Consider the following 25,252-nt stretch of genomic DNA (forward strand, 5'->3'; position numbering starts at 1 on the left):
TATGGACAGTGGATGCATCACTATTTTTTTGATGGTACTTTTGCTCTTGATTAAGCTATCTAAAGCACTGTTTGTACTTATGGCTAGCAAAAAACTTGTGTTGTGTACCAAGATACCTTCATTTCAGCAAGTTTTTGGTATTCGACACTTTGCAAGACAGTATCAAATATCTGATCAAATCAAAAATCCAAGTGTCACCCATCTCCATAGTCTCATGCCCAGCCAGGCTCGCACTAATGCGCAAACAACATCTGGTGACAATGCTCAAAAAATATTGGCTGGCCAATCAGAATTGATGAGTTACACAATTGCATGAATTTATTGGAAGTAGATGAGAAAGCAGATTATTTAAAGTGGTTTATTAGAACCTAGGTTGCTCAAGACATTTGTTGTCAAGTTGTGTTTTCCGACCCCACCTTATGATTCGTGAATCGACGTTTCAACAAATATGACACTCTATCCTCTACTAATACGATAAATGAACGAAGTTTTACTTTATTCCTAACCATTTTTGAATGGTTTTTCACTGATTTTAAACCATTATGCAACTACTTAATTCTGATTGGTAAGCCAATGTTTTGGCTGGATCGCACCTCTGGGCCAGAGAAATTCTAGCATTGTCACCAGACAGTGTTTGTGCATTAGTACGAGCCCGGCTGGGCACAAGATTGCCATCTCTATGAGGCAGCTACACAGCAGCAGTTCCCTGTGATTCTTTATATAGAGCTGCTTAAAGTTTTGCATTGTGGGTTTGAGTTTAGCATGCTGACTTAGCCTAACCATTCTTGTGAAGGAAAATAATTGACTGAGTCAGCATTGCATATAGCTCAGTTGCTAGGTTAAATTATATACATGTATCCTAGAGTGAAACCCTTATACCTTAAAGACCACTAGACCAGCTCTGGACAAAGACCACAGATAGCTAAGGCATACTTAATGACTTAAATAAGACCACTTTGTGGTTATATTGTACCTCTTTACAAAGACCATTTCTTTACATTAACAAGTACACACAAAAATTAGAATTTTCAACTATGGTCCCATAAAACCTACAGAAACAAGCTGGAGTAGTGCATGATATTAAAACAATAAGAAGTGTTATATCCCTACTGTGCTAAAGATACCTAATGGAAATGCACAATAGGGATATAACACTTCTTATTGTTTTACTGTGATTTAATATCATGCACTACTCCAGTTTGTTTCAGTACTTTTTATCGACATACTATGGTCCCTACTCTAGTTTAAAATTCCATTTTTTTGTGTACTTGTTTGTTAACACTTTTTTTGTACATGTAAAATAAAATCATTATGACTGGTGAACCCACGCTACTGTATCAATAGAAAGAAATGGTGCTGCCTGCTCCAGCTATCAATTATCATCTGAAAAGTGAAGTACCCATTACGCTTTGTTGTTAGTTATGTTCAACCCATTACACGGCATTATGAATCAAGAGCTGTTTGAAAAGCATCTCTGCAATCAAAGTAGCCCCTATGAAAAAATGCAGACAACTTTCGATACTAAGGGAAGCCATCACACACTACAACCTAATTGACAACTGTCATCGTCAGCAAAGATGAATGGGACACAAAGGAGGACACTGGTAAGTCCATGAAGAATGCATTGTAGATGCTGTGATATACCAAAAGGCACATGTGACATTGAACACTGAAAAAAATCAAGCTTGTAGCCTTAGCTGTTGTCAAGTTACACTTGTCTGAAGGAATCAGTTGGTTACTTTGTCAGTCAGTAACTCAGTCAGTCAGTTGCTAGAAAATTTTCATTTAATATATTTTAAAATTTCATAGCAACTTGTTGAAAGCGTTTCGGGTGATCTACAGGCTTGTTTGGACTTAGTTTACATGCCTCATCATCATCAGGGGCTGATTTTTGGGAGATGTTCTTTTCATGTGTCACGGCCAAACCTTTGTGGTCATACTATACATACTATTGTACTGTACGATTAGGTCCAAACATGTATATCACGACTCATGGATAATTGGTTCACACTTCACTCAAGTCAAGTCATCAGGCTATCCTTACCATTATACAGTGGAACCTCCCTTTTCCAGACCTCTATTATCCAGGCACCTCCATTGTCTGGACAGCCCAAAGCAGTCATGTGACTTGTAGCCTATTGACCATAATGAAGTTTAAGTAATATGAAAACACAAGGAGGAAGCCTAAATGTTGCTGTAAATGCTGAGGTGGCTTGTTTATTCTACCACTTGGTTTCTAGGTGATAACACATTTTTTTACAGCCAAGGAGAGTGACCATGACTGCTCTTCCTCCTCTGCCCACTAAACTTTATAGCATTTACTGATAGCAATAACAAAATTACTTGCATTTATGGTACCACCCAAGCGCAACGTCGCACTTGCTCACACACGCAACTTTGCTCGAGATTAAAAACATCGCTAAGTGAGGGGCGTGGCAACTGTTTTGCTCACAAGACAACATGGCAGCTGTTTCATTCACAAAAATCACGAGCAAAACAGTTGCCACACCCCTCAATTAGCGATTTTTAAAATCTCGAGCAAAGTTGCGTGTGCAAGCGAGTGCGACATTGCGCTTGGGCAGTACCATAAGTCAGTTTATTATAGCATGTTAGCATGTATTTCTTAGTTGTGGACAATTCTGAGATACGGGACTCAGGGGCAGATCTAGGCTTTATAAAAGGAGGGGGCTAACTCAAGGTACTAATCTCTTGAGTGGGCATCCCCCCCCAGAAATTTTTGAAAAATAGATGCTAAAATACTGCAATTTGGAGACATTTCCACATAAAATGCATATTTCTGCCTGTAGATATTTTATATACTGCCTTTAGATACATATGGCTCTCTGCAGCATTTGCTAATGTAAAGGGTTGGGTAGGTTCAGACAACCAAGCACATGATGTACCCTCTCACAATTGCATATGTATAGGCACAGGCAGATTCCATAACAGAACCAACTTTTATGCTTACACTGAATGTTCTATTAGAGTAGTTAGGTGACTGTTCTATTAGAGTATCTCGATCTTGTACACCTCCAATGCTGATCTGGGTCCTTGTTGCATAACCTTTAGCATAAATCCACTAATAATGCTTTGGAAAGATGTTTATAAGGTGGGTTTATGAGTATTTGTATTATTAGTGATCATATAATTATGCTAAGACAAAATTTCATTATAATCCTCAGCATACTGATCAAGTAAAGCCTAAAAGTGAAGGGGGGGGGGGGGGGGGGGGGGGTTTAGCCCCCAAAAGCCCACCCCCTAGATCCGCCCCTGGGACTATGCTATGTACCAGACTGCACAGATAAGAGAGGTTCCACTGTACTTAGTTTGTACCAGACTGTGTCACACAAAAATAGTGGAAGGTTTGTCCATGCAAGTGAAGTGCAGTACACTATATAATTTGTACCTACTGTAACAAAGAAAAACGAGGTCTCACAATGAGATTACCTTAACCTAACCTTTTAAGGCTGGCCTAGCTGTTTTGATAAAGTCATAAAACAGATTTTTGCAGCTTACTATTATTGGAATGTGAAAAGGTGGTCTTTTATAAAGGTGATCATGAGGTGGTCTTATTGATGAGTTCATTAAGTATGCATTAACCATTGTTGCTATTTGTACAGACGTGGTATTATTACAAGGTGAACTTGAAGAGGTGGCGAGGGTTTTACTCTAGGATACATTTAAGTGATGATTTGATCATTTCCGTTATCCATTTCCACTGTTTCCAATTGCCAGGGTGGCAGAAACCCTAAAACCTCACAAGACTTGGCTTGTGCCTATATACCACTAAACCATCAACACATAACTCAATGGACGATATCCGCAATGATGTTTTCTGACATCACAAAACAAAATGGCCATGCTAGTGTGGGGATTTTGCACAGGAGGGTATTGGGCAAGATAGTGTTTCCCTATGATAGCGTTTATAAATTCGAAAAGGGTGAAGGTGAGGCATATAGTATATAATGCAATACAGATAAGCCTAGTTGTGTCCGAATTTAAAATTTTCAGTCTGCTTTCCTTGTTGGAACGTGTTTTGCATCATCATTGTACGTGTACTACTTCTTACTTTTATTATCTCATGGTTCCAAGTGTAGAAAACTACAGACAACATTCATTTTGAATACTATGTGTTAAAATCTCTGAAGCCCCCACACTAACACGGCCATTTTGTCAATTATGACATCAAATTTTGTCATTGTGGATATCATCCATTAAATTCAACATACCATATACGTGACCCGCTAAGTAAAAACTGGCTGTTTTTGAAAAATTCTAGTTAGCTATAGAAATGTACTGAAATAAAGTATATGTGCATGCTACATAAAATAATTTTATGCATGCTTTAATTGCTTTGGTATGTATTTAAAAAAAGCTCAAATCAATAAAACCTATACACCTTCAGATTCTCCTGTTCATTGGGAGTAAGAAATCCTTTGTTTGGTGTTGATTCAGTGTACAGTACATGAGTTATGGATGCTTATTTATGATGTGGTAGTAATAAAATTTACTGTTGTCATTTAATTGCTAAAATGGCCTTCTTCTTTGTCCACATGGAGACGTACACAAAAAACACTATACCTTGGTTGATGCTACAGTTCATGGTGAACAGATTGATCCAAATCATGTCTTTGTAGCTTGTTTTGGTCTTGAGTTAAGATGAATTAAATAAGTGACTGTAATTTTGCTGTATTTTTGCTGTTTTACTCCTGTTCCAACTGTCTAGTGATATAACTCCAAGACTATTCATCACAACAAGCAGAAACTCACTCCTTTGTTGTTATAGATAACAGAGAAACAATAAAATGGAATTTGAGGAATGTGTGAAAATGGCCAGTTTTTGTTCAGTGGGTCACATATGTTCAGCCTCCCCAAACCATTATAATAAGAATTGCCCAACTACCAATATAACTGATTGGCTATATCATATCATACACACACCACATCACCACCTCATTATATTGACACTATTGATGTATCAATAATATAATGTAGCAGCTGTACACAAGTACAAGAAACTTTGATTACGGATTATATAATCTAATCCAAAACAGCCAAGCTGTAAAAAAAGTGTGCGGCCCTCAGAAAGGCTATGGTGAAAAAAGATGTGAAATCCAAGGTGGCGGCCAAGAAATGGCTGTGATGGTAGGTTAATGGTAAAAATTTTAATAACGACAATTCAGGTGAATTTTTGTGCCGCTTCACAAAATTTACCTAAATTGTCATTATTAAAATTTTTACCATTAACCTACCATCACAGCCATTTCTTGGCCGCCACCTTGGATTTCACATCTTTTTTCACCATAGCCTTTCTGAGGGCCGCACACTTTTTTTACAGCTTGGCTGTTTTGGATTAGATTTCATTTCTTTTTGTATTTGTATACCCCAAAGCCGGCCTATGGCCAGCTTTGGGACTTTTTTAACCTATGTTTTTTTCTTTACTACAGGAAGAAGAAAAGATGAAATAGATGTACTTTAAACATTTTATCAGTAAATGTACAAATTATATATGCTGTATAATACATATGTGACCGGATTTGCGAAAAGGGGTCTTCCACACACATCCAATTTGCCAACTTTGACAATTGATAACTTCAGATTGGAAATAGCTATTGCCTTGAAATTTGGACAGTGGTGAGCACCACTATAGCTGAATACATGGTGAAAGGTTAATATGTTACTTGAACACTGAGTTATGGTCTCCAACGTTTATGGAATTGGATGTGTGTGGAAGACCCCTTTTCGCAAATCCGGTCACATATATTGATTACAGAAATCTCCATGGTGGTTTCTTTGTAACTGAACACTCTACAAGGTGACTTCTTCTAATTGCTCTCTCTACAGGGTGAATTGTTTGTAGCTGAACAATCTACAAGGTAACTTCTTCTAGCTGATCTCTCTACAGGGTGATGTGTTTGTAGCTGAATTCTGTATAGGTGATTTGTTTGCAGCTGAGCTCTTTACAGAATGGTTTCTTTGTAGCTGAACTCTCTAAAAGGTAACTTCTTCTAACTGATCTTTCTACAGGGCAATTTGTTTCTGGCAGAATTTTCTAAAGGGTGATTTCTTTGCAGCTGAACTCTCTACATGGTGGTTTCTTTGTAGCTGAACTCTCTACAAGGTAACTTCTTCTAGCTGATCTTTCTACACGGTGATTTGTTTGTAGCTGAATTCTCTACAGGGTGATTTATTTGCACCTTAACTCTCTACAAGGTGACTTCTTCTAGCTGAACTCTCAACAGAGTGATTGATTTTGTTTGCAGCTGAACTCTCTACATGGTGGTTTCTTTGTAACTGAACTCTCTACAGGGTGATTTGTTTGTAGCTGAACTCTCTACAGGGTGATCTGTTCATAGCTGAACTCCCTATAAGGTAACTTCTTCTAGCTAATCTTTCTACAGGGCGATTTGTTTGTAGCTGAGTTCTCTACAGGGTGATTTGTTTGCAGCTGAACTCTACATGGTAGTTTCTTTGTAGCTCTACAATGTGACTTCTTCTAGCTGAACTCTCTACAAGGTGACTTGTTTCTAGCTGAACTCTCTACAGGTGATTTGTTTGCAGCTGAACTCTCTACATGGTTTATTTCTTTGTAACTGAACTCCCTGCAAGGTGACTTCTTCTAGCTGATCTCTCTACAGGGAGATTTGTTTGTAGCTTAACTCTCTACAGGTGATTTGTTTGCAGCTGAACTCTCTACATGATGGTTTCTTTGTAGCTGAACTCTCTACAAGGTAATTTCTTCTAGCTGATCTCTCTACAGGCCGATTTGTTTGTAGCTGAACTCTATACATGATGGTTTCTTTGTAGCTGAACTCTCTACAAGGTGATTTCTTCTATAGCTGATCTTTCTACAGGGTGATTTGTTTGTAGTTGAACTCTCTACATGATAGTTTCTTTGTAGCTGAACTCTCTACAAGGTGATTTCTTCTATAGCTGATCTTTCTACAGGGTGATTTGTTTGTACCTGAACTATCTACATGATGATTTCTTTGTAGCTGATCTCTCTACAGGACAATTTGTTTGTACCTGAACTCTCACATGATTGTTTCTTTGAAGCTGAACTCTCTACAAGGTGATTTCTTCTAGCTGATCTTTCTACAGGGTGATTTGTTTGTAGCAGAACTCTCTACAAGGAAACTTCTTCTAGCTGATCTCTCTACAGGGAGATTTGTTTGTAGCTGAACTCTACACATGATTTGTTTGCAGCTGAATTCTCTACATGATGGTTTCTTTGTAGCTGAACTCTCTACAAGATAACTTCTTCTAGCTGATCTCTTTACAGGGTGAATTGTTTGTAGCTGAACGATCTACAAGGTAACTTCTTCTAACTGATCTCTCTACAGCGTGATTTGTCTGTAGCTGAACTCTCTACAAGGAAACCTCTTTTAACTGAGCTCTGTACAGGGTGAATTGTTTGTAGCTGAACTATCTACAAGGTAACTTCTTCTAGCTGATCTCTCTACAGGATGATTTGTTTGTAGCTGAACTATCTACAAGGTAACTTCTTCTAGCTGATCTCTCTACAGGGTGATATGTTTGTAGCTGAATTCTGTATAGGTGATTTGTTTGCAGCTGAGCTCTTTACAGAATGGTTTCTTTGTAGCTGAACTCTCTACAAGGTAACTTCTTCTAGCTGATGTATCTACAGGGTCACTAGTTTGTAGCTGAATTCTCTACATGGTGGTTTCTTTGTAACTGAACTATCTACAAGGTGACATCTTCTAGCTGATCTTTCAACAGGGTGATTTGTTTGTAACTGAACTCTCTACAAGAAAACTTCTTCTAACTGATGTCTGAACAGGGTGAATTGTTTGTAGCTGAACTCTCTACAGGGTGATTTGTTTGTAGCTGATCTCTATACAGGTTACTTATTTCTAACTGATCTCTTGAATTCTGTTCAGGGTGACTGCTCTATTAGGATGACTGCTCTATTAGAGTATCTCGATCTCACACTTGCTACACCAAGTTGGATTTCGTGTTATAACTCCGTGGCTTTAAGTCTGATTCTTCTACACCATTGAAGAGCCTTTCTAAGATGATAACTCCATCTGTACAGCGATTTTCAAAGCATTACCCCAAGTGGTTTATCTGGTAGGCGTGGCAAGCATAATAATAATAATTATACAACCAAGTACTAAGAATAATACGAAACGCGGTTAAAATTACGTCATAAATAAATAAATAAATAATTAAATAAATAAATAATTAATAATTAATGTTTGAGAAAACTACGAGGCCTAGAGACATGAACTAACCGGGGATAGATTCGCCTGTGAATGAAGGCACAAACGTATAATCATCGCTCCTGTTTGTGCTGATGACTTGACCATACGTGTAATTCTATATAATGCCCAGTACCACACCCTTGCTTAATTACTTACATATTGCACGAAGAAGATTAGCGAAGAAGATTAGTGATGCCCGTGCAGGAGAGCCAGAAGCCACTTGTGTAAACAAGAAGATTACAAGTAAGTTTTTATGTTTGTAACATCTCAAGTCTCCATGCCAGCTGCCAGTGGATTCATTCACGTAAATAAACAATACAAGAAAACATTAAACTGACATATGCCACGCTCTTTACAATAAGCTTACAGTTACATATAAAATACAAGTAAACAATTTTGTCTTGTGCAGCTGGCATGGCGAACTTTCTTTGTGTTGGTGTCAGGCAATTCAATACGTGCTTAATCTTTTTTGCCTTCACCTGGCGTAGCTACTAGGCTCTAGTGGCTTGGCTGTCTTCCTTTATCTGGTTCATCTGGCTTGCATACACCTACAGCATTGTGTAGCTATCTCCTGAAAGTTGTGTATGCATAACTATAGTGTGTCACCCATCACTGTGCCATTGCTACATCACTGATGAACCTTACTTAGCTCTAGTTGATGTTGATATGCATTGCTGTATATTGGCTAATAATTTTTATCTGCATGGTGATGTTGCCTATAATGTATTGCTGCATACAATACTGCAATAATGTATAGTTCTCTCCTGTATGTTTTGTATACATATACTTTGTACATATCACTGTGCCATTACCACACCAATGATGTACTGGCACTTAGCTACTGGTGGCCTTTAGTTACGATGCCACTATTGTGTTATATCTGTCACTACTGTGACATATTAAGATGATTTGGGGATCATGCCTTCACCACCTCAGGCTAATAGCCTCACTGGGGGGCTGTCACGTTGGTGTATGTACTTGGTTGTATGTGACGCGGTCCTAGTAATAATAATAATAATAATAAAATAAAATAATAAAAAATTAGCTAATCTCGATTGCGTAATTGTTACACACTGTTGATTTTTTCGCTGTATCTTCCTGGTTTTTAGCTCGATTTCTTTCAAACCACAAAAGGTTTGAGGTTCAATAGTTAACCTATTCACCCACCGATTTTCAGCTTCTTCCCATACGCGGTTTACCCTGTAGGCGTGACAACATATTGGTGTTATTTTTCGTGCATAATCGCTCATAACTCTTTGTCTGTTTATGGTATTCCTGCCAAAGTTGGTACCGAGATGCGCCTTTATACCCCGCTTCTGTGTGCCAAATTTCAAGGCAATCGGATAACGTGTTCGCGTTTTATAGCAGTTTTTGTAAGTGTGCGAAAAGAGGAAGAAAAATAAGAAGAAAAAAAAAACAAAGAAACTAAGCCAATTTTTGAAGTCGCATATCTCGGGAATGCCTGAAGCGATTTCGCTCAAATTTGGAATGTGGAGTACTGAAGTTGGAGGGAATGTGCACAGCAAAATTTGTCTTGTTTCATCAAGGCAGCACAGAGCTACGAAGGTGCGAAAATTGCATTTTCTTTCTTCCTGTCAATATACTCACGGGGTTGCGCGCCGGCTTCTTGGGCCGCACGACACACTACCGTGTGTCTTGATTACAGACATGAATTAAGAGTGATGAAATAAGGGAGGTCACTTACACCTGATTCTTCAGATACTGTATAGCTACTAGTGGAGATTTAATTCCTAATTCAATTAGGGACTGAATCTACACTATAGGTGACCTTGTTCACTACGTTTTATGTCTATGATTCCTTAAAATTCATGTACTTGTTTGTATACTTTGTTGTGACAACCTTGTATGACTAGTGAACTCATACATACCACATCAAAAGAAAGAATACAATGTTTCCAGACTTATTGTTGTCATCTGAAGGCACACCCCTTACTGAAAAGTGAAGTAGGTCAAGTGGCTTTATTTTCAGCTATGCTCAGCCCGTTATGCAACATTACAAACAAAGATCATTAAGGGAACCAGCTCTAGTCACTACGGAAAATATGGATGATTTCTGGTTACAAATGTAGGAAAACATCATGTACTACCACAAATCAACACCTCGAGCTGCAAGCAAGAAGAAATGGGACTTAACCCTTAAACTGTTTAGTAACAATACACTGAAAATGCATACGCCGATAAATCGGCTTTTACACATGGCCTCAAACAAAACGTTGTAGCTGTTGAACTAACAACTCTACAGCTATGCAGTTTGTACCACTATATTCATGATGTAATAAGAAATAATGTGATACCTAGGGATTTACCCTTCAACAAATGTAAGGGGCCAAAACTCGCCAAGACACAACGTGTACACATGCAATTAAAACACGCATGCCAATACATACATACCTCCAGGAAATGGATCATAACTCCATCCCAGTTCACTGTGTCAAGATGAAAATTAATAAATGCTAGTAGATTCGCCATTCATTGGAGAATTACGGCTATAAAGTTCACAAAGTCAGACATTAATAAAAATGGCTGCTAGACCATGCATTCACAAGGTAGGAGAAACCAGACGTTGATCTTCAGCCAATCATAGCAAATGAGTGAATGTTGTTACAATGATTATTCATCGCTGTCTAAGTAGCCCAATGAATGCACTTTCCAGTGGTAGGTGGTTTTTAGACTAATGTAATTAGACAAGCTTCATACACTGCCAGTTTAGAAGCCATCACACATTCATCCATTAGTAATAGTAATTGTGCGTACTTTGATCTTTATAAAAAACATCAATATATCGATGTATGTGGGTTTAAGGAGGATAGTGTAAGTCTATGACATGTACGTACATGATGTATATACTGCAGTATGCCAAATGGCACCTGTTGAGCTGAAGTGACATCTATCGCTATGCCAATATGATTGTCTGAGGGCAGGCAGGTGGGCGGCAGGCAGGTAGTCAATAGAAACAAGTACACGAAAAAATTAGGAATTTTCAACTAGAGTAGGGACCATAGCACATCGATAAAAGGTATTAAAACAAGTTGGAGTAGTCCATGATATTAAATCACTGTAAAACAATAAGAAGTCCTACTGTGCTCAAGATACCATAACAGAAATGCACAGTAGGGATATAATGCTTCTTATTGATTTAATATCATGGACTACTCTAACTTGTTTCAGTACTTTTTATCGATGTGCTATAGTCCCTACTCTAGTTGAAAATTCCTAATTTTTTCGTGTACTTGTTTGTTAACTTTCTTTTGTAAATAATTTTATTATGATTGGTGAACCCACGCATACCGCATCTGAAAAGGCACCGCGCCCCCCAGCTATATCAATTATCATCTGAAAAGTGAAGTATCCATTACGCTTCGTTGTCAGCTATGTTCAACCCGTTACATAGCATTTCGAATCAAGAACTGTTTGAAAAGCACCTCTACAATCCACGCGTACCAAAAAAAAGAAATCGTGTCGTGCGCCCCAATCATATTAATCATCGTCTGAAAAGTGAAGTATCCATTACGCTTCGCTGTAGGCTATGTTCAACCCGTTACACAGCAGTACAAATCAAGAACTGTTTGAAAAGCACCTCTACAATCGAAATAGCCATGATGAAAAATATGGACGATTTCCATTTCGAAGGGAAGCCATCACGTGCTCGCGCCAAATTGACACCTTTCCCTGTCAGCAAAGATGAATGGGACACAAAGGAGGACACTGGTACGTCCATGAAGAATGCATTGCACGTACTGCGGTATGCCAAAAGGCACCTGTCGGGCTGAAGCAATGTCGAACAGTGAAAAAATCAAGCCCGTAGCCTTAGCCGTTATCGAGGTACACTTGTCTGAAGGCATCAGTCAGTCAGTTACTTAGTCGATCAGTATAAAATTCTGTTGAATAAAAAAATATAAAATTCTGTAGCAACTTATTGAAAGCGTTTCGGGTCGATCTGAAAGCTTGTTTGGGCTTAGTTTTACCTCACCAATACTGCCTCATCGTTGTAAGGGAAAATCGAGGCTGGTTTTTGGGTGATATTATTTCGTGGGCCACGCCTACTCCTTTGTGGTCCCTACTATACAGTTACTATCGTACTGTATGATTCTGTTGAGTATTTCAAACAATTCTGTAGCAGGCCAATCTGACAACACTTTTGGTTTTGATTCTGCTTTTGGATAAGGTCATATTTTTATTATCATTGTTTAGCCAGGAGAGATAGAGTCAAATAGCTGTACAACAGTATGGCATACAACATCTTGAAATTCAGTGTCTAACATTTTGTTCTACCCATCCACCTGGTTGTGATAACAGATATGGACACAAATTGTGTAGGGTTAATTATATATACTTTGCACAGCTGCAATTTCATGATCTGTACCATTGCATAATAAACTTTAATGGCTTCATGAGTCTGGGTGCCCCTGTTTACATTCTTGAAATCCTTGTACAAGATGGATTATTAGTTAATCCTTAAAGAATTAAGGGATAGTGTATAGTGCTGTAATGCACAGTAGGGATATTCACTTCTTATTGTTTTACAATATTTGAAAATTACGTACTACTCTGATTCAGCTTGTTTCAGTACTATACACTGTCCCTACTCTAATTTTAAATTCCTATTTTCTTATACTTGTTTGTATGATGGGCTTCAGTTATCCAAACAATTCTCTTATCTGAATACTTTTACCATTGCCTGAGACACATTGGGATTAGGATAACCAAGGTTCCACTGTAGTTAGATATAGTGAAATCCACTTCATAGATGATTTACATTGCACAAGCTTTTGCTATGTCACACATCCTTATCTTCTCTAGTTTAAAAAGTCCTAATTTTTTCTTGTACTTGTTTGTGGACTTTTTTTGCAAGCTCATGACCACTAAATAGCCTGCCTTTCACAAAACTAGAAACACTATTATACAGAGAGTTAATCACAGCACTATATACTAGATTATGACATATACAATAACAACTGATTAGTGGGCATGGCTTTACATAAGTCTGCAGAAAATAACGGATGTGGATTCATGCATACCGCAGGCAGGCAGGCAGGCAGGCAGGCAGGCAGGCAGGCAGGCAGGCAGGCAGGCAGGCAGGCAGGCAGGCAGGCAGGCAGGCAGGCAGGCAGGCAGGCAGGCAGGCAGGCAGGCAGGCAGGCAGGCAGGCAGGCAGGCAGGCAGGCAGGCAGGCAGGCAGGCAGGCAGGCAGGCAGGCAGGCAGGCAGGCAGGCAGGCAGGCATTAGAAAATTCTGTTGAATAATTAAAAAGAAAATCTGTAGCAACTTGACAGAAATGTTTTAGGGTCGATCTGAAGAAACTTGGGCTTGACTTTACCCAACCAATACTGTCATGCTGTTATGAGGAAAAATCAAGGCAGGTTTTTTGGGTTATATTTTATCATGGGCCACGCCCACACATTTGCTTTCCCTACTATACAGTACTATCGTACTATATGATACAAAGCTCTGTTGAAATACTCTAATAGAACACACACTTGTATTCAAAATACTCTAATAGAATGATCATTTCCAATTTCAAATAACAAGGGTATGGATAAATGAGGGTCAGATAATTATATACAGAATATTAATTTAGTTTTCTTTAGTGTATACCATATAACAACATTGGTGAAACTAATATTTGGTAATTTGTTATAACATTGCAGTTGGTGAGATTTTAAGTTGGCAAAATGCTCTGATTATAAAATTGGCAGTGTACCATTGCGATGAGGTTTACATGGTGTAGGCTGACACAAGGACAAGTGTTGTGGATTCAGTTACTGAATGCATCTGGCTGGGTCTCTTTCATCAGTAGCATACTGAGGGGGGTTTCCAGGGGTTTGAAGAAAACCTCATTGGATTTTACATATTACTTGAAACATTAAGAAATTGAAACTTCAGGTTTCCAGAATGTGGAATCTATCACAGAACAGGACACATTTCAAGCTTTAATTTATATAATAGTTTCTCACATGATTGCAACATTGTTCTGAATTATGATTCTGGTTAAAACATCAAGATACTCTAATAAAGCAGTCAGTCAATATAAACTACTCTAATATAACACTCACTTAGTTGTAGTGGAAACCTCTTTTCAAAATTCCTGCACCTGCTTTCATAATTGAAACTGGGAATATCTGGGTCCTGTTGCAGCCTAGTTTCTTTTATGGGCTACACCCATTTGTGTTTCTGTCTATAGGCTTATGTAGAGCTTCACCCATATATCAGTGACTGTATATGAATCCATGTCTGTTGCTGTCTACAAGTTGATGTGGAGCCATGCCCATTAACCAGTACAAGTTCTAGTCTAGTTTACAGCAGGTACAGTGTAGCTTCTGTCATGAGCCACACCCATTTGCATACATGGAGCTATGTTAATTCATCAGTGAGGTGTGTTTATGTAATATCCATGAAGCCACATTTGGTTTATCACTGTGATTAAAATCTTGAACACAAGGTATGAAAACACTACTGACAAATTTTAAATCAGGCAGTTTGGTGACAAATCACCAAAATTAGTTTATCACAATTTTTTTTTAGTTTATATAGTAAGTATATGGCTACTGGTTACCATAACAACTAATCACTACAGCAAATGTAGTTTACCAAACAATACAATAACATGTTGTTGTGCTTCTCCTTATACAAATTATTGTCAGTCACTGCCTGTCACCTCAAGAAATACATCATGTAGATATTGCTGTTATAACATTCCTAGGGCAGGTCTGTCTGACAGGATTACTGCAGGATGGTAATAGTAGTGTGGCAGGTACATAATTTCAATTTACAGGTCTGTCACAGTCATGTACCAGTGTATCTAGGGATGAGCCTATTTTGCTTTTTTTCCACCTATTTTTCTTTCCAGCAATTCTTTTATTTCTTACCTATTTCGCTCAATAATTTTCTATTTTGCTGAGCATCATTAAAAATTAATTGCAATATCTCAAGCTTACAAGCATGTGTGACTGCTCTATTAGAATATTTCGTACATAGTGTCTGCTCTATTAGAGTATCTCAATCTTTAGTCACCATTTCCTATGAGCATATGTTGTCCTAATACTATGTGTGACTGTTCTATTAGAGTATCTCAATCTTCTTCATACAATATGTGCTAAGTTGCTATTCCTAGGTGCCCATTTTTTTCCAATTTTCTACCTATTTTTCCAGCATTTTGTTCTTTGTTTTTACCAACGTATTTTTCCAAAAATTTTGCCAGCAAAATCAGCACATCCCTAAGTGTATCCTGTAAAACAGTTTTGGAATACAAATATATAATTAGTTGCTATGGTAACCACTGTTGCCACTGGTTACTGTATTGCTTAGTCAGATTCTATGAACGTAGCCAAACTGACTGTTCAGCAATGTTTAGTGAAGAAACACGTGTGTTGTGTAGGGAAATGAGCAACTGATCAAGCCATTATAAACAATTAGCAAGCTGTTATGTATGTAAACAAACACCTGTCGAATGTTAACAGGCTAAACAAAACTGTGATAAACAATACTCCATGTGATAAAATATGTGGCAAATTTTAATACTGTGAGTACCCAAAACGCAGTATTAAAGCCCTTGTGATAAAAACCTGCTATACGGTAAATAATTTCACATTGATTGTGAATACAGAAAGGCTACCATGTTATCCCTGTGCTACTATTCTTCCATCATGCCATTCAACTGTTTCCATAGCTTCATTTCAGTGATGCTAGTAATGTGATGTACTCAAACACTGTATAATGTCCTAATAAGGAATTTTATAAAACTATTTTTATAGTGCATGGCAGCCATGTTTGAATTTTGCTATTTACGGAGTTACATGTTCCCTTGTCCATAGGATGTGATATGCTCTTGCTCATGTGCCACACCATCTTTCTATTGTATTAAAGGTTTCATTTTATATTTATAATCTTACTAACAAGTGAACTTTTCATTGTGGGATTCAAAATGGAGCAACATTTACAAGCCTGTATCAGTTAGTACTGGCCTGACACAGGACTAAACATGTACACCTCAAAATAAATGAATCTTTACAGGACTACAACAAGATTTGAATATTTCACAGGCTTGTTACCAGTTACAATACAGGCCTGTCATACTCAATAAAGCAGGTTAAAGGCCTGCTAACATTTATAAATGACTAATTCCATGTCTGTACCAGGACTAAATTTAATGCAGCCATACAACAGCTACATCACTGCGTGTATGACAATGTTAGAATTGTTTAGATAATGAAAATACATAATAGTGATTTGAAAACTGTACCACAACATTAAGTCAAATAAAATCACAAAATACATAAGAGTGTTTCACGTCACAAGATTATGCCAAATAAAATCTCCCAAGATCATTACTATCACATGATCTACTGATACATGTAGTAATATCCCATATTTGCACATTATTAGTTGCCATGACAATACTTATATGTATATAATACATATCCATATGCATTGTAAATATACATTGTAATGGTTGTCATGGTAACTTGTCTTCTCTTACAGGACTCACCAGAGTTTTCACTAGCTCTACAAAGTGGACGATATCAACTAAACTGGACAACCTGTAGTCCATTACCAACTGCAATGTACTGGGCATATGCTACTGTAATCAAATCAGTTATGTATATTGGGGGAGGAGGATGTCCTGATCATACTAAAGTATACAATGTATATGCTTATCATTTAGAAGAAGACAGATGGTATAGCTTACCACCACTCCAACAATATGGTGGTGTTCCAGTCAACGTCACTGACAAGCTGACCATCATTAGTGGATTTGACTCTGCTACCCACAAAGCTAATAATAAAGTTACAACATTTAGTGACAACAGTTGGAGAAATGATATATTCCCAAACCTGCTAATAGCAAGATCTGCCCCTGCTGTTGTACCCCACCAGTCATATATCATTGTGGCTGGTGGTAAAGGTGATGATGATACTGTACTGGATACCATAGAAGTACTAGATATTAACACATTACAATGGAGGATTGTGAACACTCACCTCCCCCAGCCAATGTATGCTCCATCTGCCACCATGTGTGGTGAATCATTAGTGATTGTTGGATTTATTACTGCAGATAACCTGCGTTACAATAAAACATTCCTAATTGACATTAATGAAATAATCAGTAAACAACAACTTACAACTTCAACTGGTGAAGACAACAAGTGGAGCAGATTAGCTGATGCTCCATACTGGAGGACAACTGTCATTCCAAATAGTTCTCCTCCTGTTATTATAGGGGGTGATAAACAATACAAGACAACCAATGACATTACCTTATATGATGATGTTACAAAGAGTTGGAGGAGAGTGTCTTCCATACCTACAAACTGTGTATACCCTACAGTAACAATCATCAATAATGTGATAATAGTGGCTGGTGGATGTGTTAACACTAAGACTAGAGAGACTGCTAATGCTACTAGCCTGACCAGTGTTGTTATGGGACATCTTGAAGAGATTAATTAAATAGTTTAGTTTTATCATAATTTTATTGAATATCTTTTAGCTAATCAGTGATTATTTATTTGTGGTTCATGTTTACAAATTTGTAATAAATATTTAATTACTGTCAATTAAACATGTTACATGTACCTCACTTGACACTACACAGTGAATACTTTCTGGAGGTGTACTAATTATCTATAACACTTACATGTTATATTACATTAACACTGTTAGTGTTAGTAACACATGTACATCACTACTGGTAATGGTCACCACATGTAAAGCCATAACAACAGGTTTACTATTGTCATGACAACAGTCACAGGTGGTGTAATGGGATGGTTTATACTAATTAACTCTACATTGATCTGTCACAAACAGCTGTTAAGGTACAACAATTGTATACACAGGGTCTATCTGTAGTTCATGTTGAAGTGCTTTCTGAGAAATATGACAAGTGAGATTCCTCTCAAGGTTTGGTGATAGAAGTGAATATACATGTGTTAAGGGTGCTCTGTACAGTCTGCTTATATGGCTTCCCATGAAATTTAATTTGTTCTATAACTTACAAATGGTTTTAGCAAATGTTCTGTACTTTTTTACTGCATATAAGCTAACACTAGTACACAGTTTAGTCCAAACCTAACTGCTAAATTTGCTTTAGAACATGAGTTACAGTTTTTCCCTTTATACTAGAACTAGTCCTACAGTTTACACACAAGAGCCTTGATACTTTTATGATACACTATGCTAAACAGCACAAACCATTGTGCATTTTTATTATTTTCTTTTAGCTTCTCATTCATCACATATTTATCTTTCGGGTTGACACTCCCAGAAATCCTTTTCTTTACTTCCATGCTATTCATCATCTGAACTTGCTATTTAAAAATGGCAAACGCTCTTCTTTGACAAAATTACTAAAGTAGCTTGTGTGAAAATTTCATGTCCATTGGATTAAAAATGATGGAGTAGTTCTAATTTAAGTGAGAGGGTGTAGAATAGTAAGATGTGTGCGCTTGTTGCTATGGGATACCTAATTTATGGGTACTAAAATGTGTCAACATGTCACAGACTAATTAAGTGACCATAATATTTATTTTAGGGGAGCAATGGCCATACCAGTCCAGATGATACCCTTTTATGGATTCTCCACAATTTTGGTGAAGTTTAATGGACCAAAAATAACACGTCAAATGTTTGCACAAAAATAATTTGAAATACTATTAACAGGTCAGCTATTAGTACAAACGAGACAATCTTGTATAACTGAGTTTTAAAATATTTTTGAGGATCAGTTCAACATGAGCAGACTTTAGGCTCCTGGGGCCTACCCTCATGTCATAGTAAAACCTTAACACAAAGCCTTTGGGTTACTATTGTGAAGATGATGATGTGAGAGAAACCTAATGTATGTAGTTATTTTACAAGTTTTGGGCTGGGGCTTGACCAGTTTATGAGGCATCTTCCATGATGTCTCGGAATTGAACAATGAAATATTGTCATAGAGTACTTTTACAAGAACAGCTTTTGTGAGTTGAGCTGAACCCTGAGAAAACAGCTAAAAGATAAAGGTAGATTTTTCTCAAGAAAATTAACATGTCAGTTAACCAGGTGATGTTGTTTAGCTCTATTACAAGTTTTGGGAAATTAAAAAGCCATAACAAGCTATACACTTCTAAGGCTTCACACCAGGAAATTTATAGTGAAATTTTTGATTGGCCATAAATATCGTATCTGGAATTTTATTTTAGCAGGTCAAACAGTACTACAGATGAGCAAATTTTAAGTAATCCAATTCTTGAGTGGATCAGCTCAACATGTACATACTATAGTATCTCTTGGAAAATCACCTTTTTCAGCATTGCCAGCTGATTGTGAATTACTCACAAGAGTACCATCTGCCTGTTTTTAATAATTTACAGAGATCAAGACACATGTTAGTGTGTTGTGTGGCCAAGGAAGCCGGCACACCACACTGTGAGTATATTTACAGGAATAAACAAAACACAGTTTTCACACATACATAGCTCCGTACTCCCTTCTTGAGTTGGAATAATTTTTATACTGCAAACGCCCTCCACCTTCAGGATCCCACATACCAAATTTGAGCAAGATTGCATAATTCAATTGTGAAAAACAAGCCTACAAATTCGGCATACAGGTAATTTCTTTGCTTTTACTTCTCATTTATTAGGGGCTCAAGGGGCTTAGATTCTTCTTTTCGCATACTTTTACAAAACCATTATAAAATGCACATGTGTAGCTCAATTGTCTAGAACTTTGGTGCACTTTAAGAAAGTATTGCGGCACAAACACGTACCAAGTTTGGTGCAAATCTGATTAATATTGAAGTGTTATGGAAAATTATTTGCTTTAAAAAAGGCTGACTTGTTGTCATGCCTACAGAGTAAACCATTTATGGGAATACCTTAAAAATCAGTATGTATATAGGTTAACCATCATAGCTCAAACCTTTTGTGGTTTAAAAGAAATTACATTGACAGCTACAGAGTTACAAAGCAAAAATCAAACAATTGTAAATCGCAGGATTGAAATACTCTAATAGAACAGTCACCTCTGGGTAAACACGATGCATTAAAAATGTTGGAAAAATTACTGACCAGTGTCCGAACCACAGAACTACACACTGAACATCCAAATCCTTAGCCTCTAAGCCACTGTTATCACAGCTGATTATTTCTACTTTATAAATGAAAATTCCAGCTACGTAAATCTACTAATAGTCAAGTTAATAATTTCATAGATCTTTCATAGATCTACCAATGGAAAATCTAGAACATTCTACAAAAATTATGAAAGTAGCTGTGTCATGCAGCCAAGTACAACCAGTGTGGGCAGGCAACATACTCGTTTTACGGAACCAGAAAATGCTGTTTTCGTGCATCTGTTGCAGCCTCTTTACAGGTGATCTGGTGAGACTCGGCCTTCGACATGCAACAGCTAATAATGAGGATGGAGCTCGTGTAGACGTTTATGCTTCAGGATCTGGAAAGGTAAGGAAACATCTGAAGGCATTTTTATGTCAAAGTTAAGGCTATTGCACCTTCATATCGTGGTACTCAAGTATCCTCACTGTAGTTTATTGATGTTTTGAACATGAGAAGCAACAGAAGTATGAACAACAAAATTGAGATGGTTTTTTTTACCCCACTTGTATTTTCAACATTAAGGGGCAGTATGGGTCATGCTGCTCAGTGCTGTATCTTACAGAAGACTTGCTCTCTTTGTCTCTCTTCAGAAGGAGTAGTGTCACATAGGTCTGTGATGTCAGGGTGCTGGTAACCATGAGAATAACAATAAAAAATCTAAATAAAAGTTTTCATGTATCCATAGCTCCATACTACTTGAATGGTATAACTTACTATTTCTGCAGCGGAAGCTTCCTCAGGGTAGGGCATCTCCCATTGCCAGTTTGAGTCGAATCTGCCCAGCCATCATTGGGGTATATGCACCTCCACAAATCATCTTCTTTTAGCCACACAGTCTTCGATAATTCCTGCAGTAAAGGGAAAAAAGTTAAAAGGAATAATCAAGGTCAACCATAGGCTGGCTTTGGAACTTGCAAATTACAAATAGAAGTGATATTCACGCAAAAACAGCTAAGCTGTGAACAAAAATGCAGCCTTAAAAAGTTTTGAAATCAAAGGTGGCGGCCAAGGGCGTAGCTAGAAATTTTAAAGTGAGGGGACTAAGAGCAATTAGCTAATTTTGTGCACAAGCACATGTGTGAAGTATGCTTTGTCTAGGGGGGCCTGGGGGCATTCCTCACAGGAAAAGTTTGAAAAATGAACCATCTGAGATTGAATCTGGTAACAATTTTGACTAATATTTGTGTAAAATGCTGTTGGAAGCTTTATTTGAATAAATGACTGCTCTATTAGAGTATATCAATCTGAAAAAGTGGAGGGGCTTAGCCTCCTCTAAAATAGGAGTGGGAGGGCTCCAGCCCCTGCTGCCCCCCCTTGTGCTACGCCTATGGTGGCGGCCAACAAATGGCTGCAATGATGATAAAATTTAATAATGGCAGTGCATTGTTAAAATAGTATAACATCATAGCAGCCATTTGTTGGCTGCCACCTTTGACTTCAAAACCTTTTTCACCCAGGCTTTTTAAGGTTGCACCATTTTCACAGCTTGGCTGTTTTTGTGTGGATTTACTGACATCTTGAGATATTGATAATAGGAAATTCATTATCTTTATCACAATAATGACACAGGTAGTGCTGTACACAGGTGTCCAATTAACCAGTGTTGTCTAGGTCAGCCAATAACAAGTGAAGAAACCTTTAAACTGGTTATTGCCCGCCCACCTGGTAAACCATAAATTTCCCCTGCTGACAAGTGTTAACATCATAACATAACCTCAAAGAATGTGTAAATATGTGATTATAATAACTGTTATTGCAAGACAGGATGTTGATGGTCACCTTGGTACCACCCTAAACCTTCCAGCAGGCTTGTTGACTCATATTATGTCTGCCAATATACAAACAAACCAATTAACCAGTTATTGCCAATTATTGGTAGGCAATTAACCAGTGACAAAAATTTTGTAGGTGTACAGCATTAGACACAGGTATCATAACAACCACATTATCGTTATCACACAGCCCTGATAATTTTCAGTGTGGCTTGTGTGACTAAAGACATCAAAATGTTTTATAAAACACTTTTAATATTGAAGTGGTTTCCATATTTGGTTTAGTAAGAGTAACAATTATCCATAATTGTAGATTTCCGTTATGTGTAGTAATTTATGGTTGTAAGATTTAGACCAAATTTTTTTCTGACACTCAAAAATAATTGAAATCTGTAATTTCAGGCACTGTACAGTCAAATTTTTTTAAACCCATAAACCCATAGCCATTTTACATAACGCAAGCACTGAAAATGCATAATCCAATAAACTGGATCGTATGCATGACGACAAATACCATCTTACTTACCAGTTTTAATGGTCCCATACTTCATTGAGTTCATCCAACCCAGAGATACTCGCTTCACTTTGAATGAGTACAAGAACTATCCCTTCATCTTCCTTCTTCACATAACGATATACAAAAGGCCATAACTCGGCCGTACGGCGTTCTATCAACTTTTGCTTGGTGTCATATTACTCCTCACGTGATGGCGATTCAGTTGATATACAGATATCACATGATAACATCACTCTGGGATGAGCACAATGATGATACAAACATGGAAGAAAGCAAAATAATACAGCATGTCGTAGTGGGTAAGTTCCTTGTTTGTATGTTGAAATGTTATACGTATATATAGGCATATAGTTTACTCTTTGCCAATTAATAAAATCTGTTTTTTGAAGCGATCAGATGAACGCTTCACGAGATCAGATGAACGCTTCATGAGATATGCTTGTTTGTAGCCGCCTATGTAAATTGGCAAAAGTATTGCACATTTTCATTCCTTTTTAATCAAATCCAGTTTTCTGGATTATGCAGGTTTAAGGGTTAATAGTAACCATATACGTACGTACAGATGTTCGAAGCACATGCTTTTTGCAGATCACAAAAACCTCAGGATTTTCACACTTTATTTTTGATGATCACTCATTTTTCACAGAGATTATTTATTAGAAAGCATACAGCTAACCTGATAACATTAATTTTCGAGGATGAAAATTTCTCAGAAAGCCAAGCAACCGTGAAATCTACAAAAATTACTTCCCTTGAAGATTTGTATGTATACAGTATTCAGTTGGTTGGTATAGAGGTAGTTTAACCTTCTATCGTTGTGTTATATAGTTCACACAAGTATACAGAAAGAAAGATTAGGAATTTTCAGTCTGATTAATGATCATAGCCATAAAAAGTAGTGAAACAAGAGAGGTAGCCCACACCTACAGATATACTAGTGAACATTTTATCCCTACTTCAGTCTAGCTATACCTATAACTGAATTAGGGATTAAACATCCAAAGACAACCTCCTTGTTTCACTACTTTTTATAGCTATGATCCTTGATCAGACGGGTAATTCTCTTCTACTTGTTTGTTTACTTTGTGACTGATCAACACAAGTGTGCATGTCACATCAAATAGGAAGAATATCACACCGGCTAGTCATGTCATTACAATTAATTTTGTGTCTGGACACATGTCCCAACTATCAATTATTACTGAAAAGTGAAGTCCTAACATGATTTGTTTTCAACTATGTTCAGCTTGTTGTACAGTGTTACAAACAAGAACACTACATGAAGGACCTCTGTAATCAATCCAGTCACAATGGAAAACTCAGGTGATTGAGGATTCCCACGTTTTGTCAGTTAGCAAAAAATGGGAGTCATGGGACACAAAGGAGGACACAGGTATATAAGTCCATAAAGCATACATTGTACGTACATACTGCAGTATGCCAAAAGTCACTGGTCATACGGTTTGACATTGTATTGATACAGTGATATTGTCTTAAAATGATATGATACGCAATATTGTTGCATCTCTAGTATCTGAGGATTCACCTCACTCAACTTGTACTTCTTGTTGTTTACATCAATAATATGGCTTCTCTCTGTATGTAACTGTGTGCGTTTAGGTGTGTGGTCTTTTCTGCTCCAAACTTCAAATTCAATCTTCATAATCATTACCAACTTTTTATTGATACAAGACAAAGAATGGGTCATTAGTAAACATCAGTCTTGGTTGCTACATGTTGAACATTGCTGACATTTACCTGTAGTGTTTTTATCCATTGATAAATCTTAATGGTTCTGTCTGAGATGCTGGTTGAATCTCTCCCAACTACAGTGGTGACTTGGGTGCATTTGTTATAATACTGGTGAGTTATTTTTTATATGCTCTCAAGACCCATGATGTAGCCAGACTTTATGAGATATTGTAACAGTATACATCAGTTTTAGTTGCTTAATTCAATGGGTATCTTAGAATCTCGCAATGTACGTAGCAGATTTACACTTTAACTTATTTGAAGTGATCGCTATTTAAGAGGTATAGGTTTAATTTCCTGTACTTGACGTGGTCACTGTACTGATCTCTTATAATAAGGTCATAAGGCTAGTGTTTATTGGGATCAAACAAGTCATGGTCACTATTACAGTGTGGATGACTTTAGTTGTAGAATTATAATTTTATTAAATGAGTGACCTTATGACTGGTCCACTTACAGTTCCTGAAATTGGAGTTAGACACAGGTGGTTGTGGGGGGTGACCAACTTCTAGCTCTAAAATATATTCTAACAGAACAGTGAAAATAATCTGAAGTTGAAGTTAGTTAATACTAAAGAGATTACTTGTTGTACTGCAGTGGAACCTGTGTACACCTTATGGTCAAATATTTCTCTCGGACCTTTATACCTTGTACACCAGTTGGTTAGGAAAAAATCTGGTCAGCAGCATTTAGTATCATAAAGGGTAATCACTATTAAGAAACTCCACAGTATTCTGTTTTGTTAACAATTACCTGTATCAGTACAGAAAAGGTGAAGTGAGCTAGTTATGAATGGTATCGATGGGTATTGAATGTTTTAAAGCAGTGACACTTGATAGATTACATAGTATTTATTGAAAGGCA

General features: G+C 37.3%; 2 protein-coding genes across 2 annotated transcripts in view; one reads left to right on the plus strand and one right to left on the minus strand.

Moving 5' to 3' along the window:
* The window catches only part of LOC136259428 (tyrosine-protein kinase JAK2-like), a 61,696-nt gene extending 43,842 nt beyond the window's left edge, over positions 1-17,854 (plus strand). Inside the window, exon 8 of the mRNA XM_066052916.1 lies at positions 16,725-17,854. Within this exon, the coding sequence (XP_065908988.1) occupies positions 16,725-17,696 (972 nt within the window). The 3' untranslated portion in view covers positions 17,697-17,854. The remainder of the gene's footprint in view (positions 1-16,724) is intronic.
* Positions 1-25,252, minus strand: part of LOC136257839 (uncharacterized) — a 196,625-nt gene that overhangs the window by 23,771 nt on the left and 147,602 nt on the right. The window contains exon 2 of the mRNA XM_066051141.1: positions 16,732-16,875. The gene's annotated coding sequence lies outside the window, so the exon portion shown is untranslated. The remainder of the gene's footprint in view (positions 1-16,731; positions 16,876-25,252) is intronic.

The sequence above is a fragment of the Dysidea avara genome, chromosome 6 (genome assembly GCF_963678975.1).
Source record: "Dysidea avara chromosome 6, odDysAvar1.4, whole genome shotgun sequence".
Classification (NCBI taxonomy): Eukaryota; Metazoa; Porifera; class Demospongiae; order Dictyoceratida; family Dysideidae; genus Dysidea; species Dysidea avara.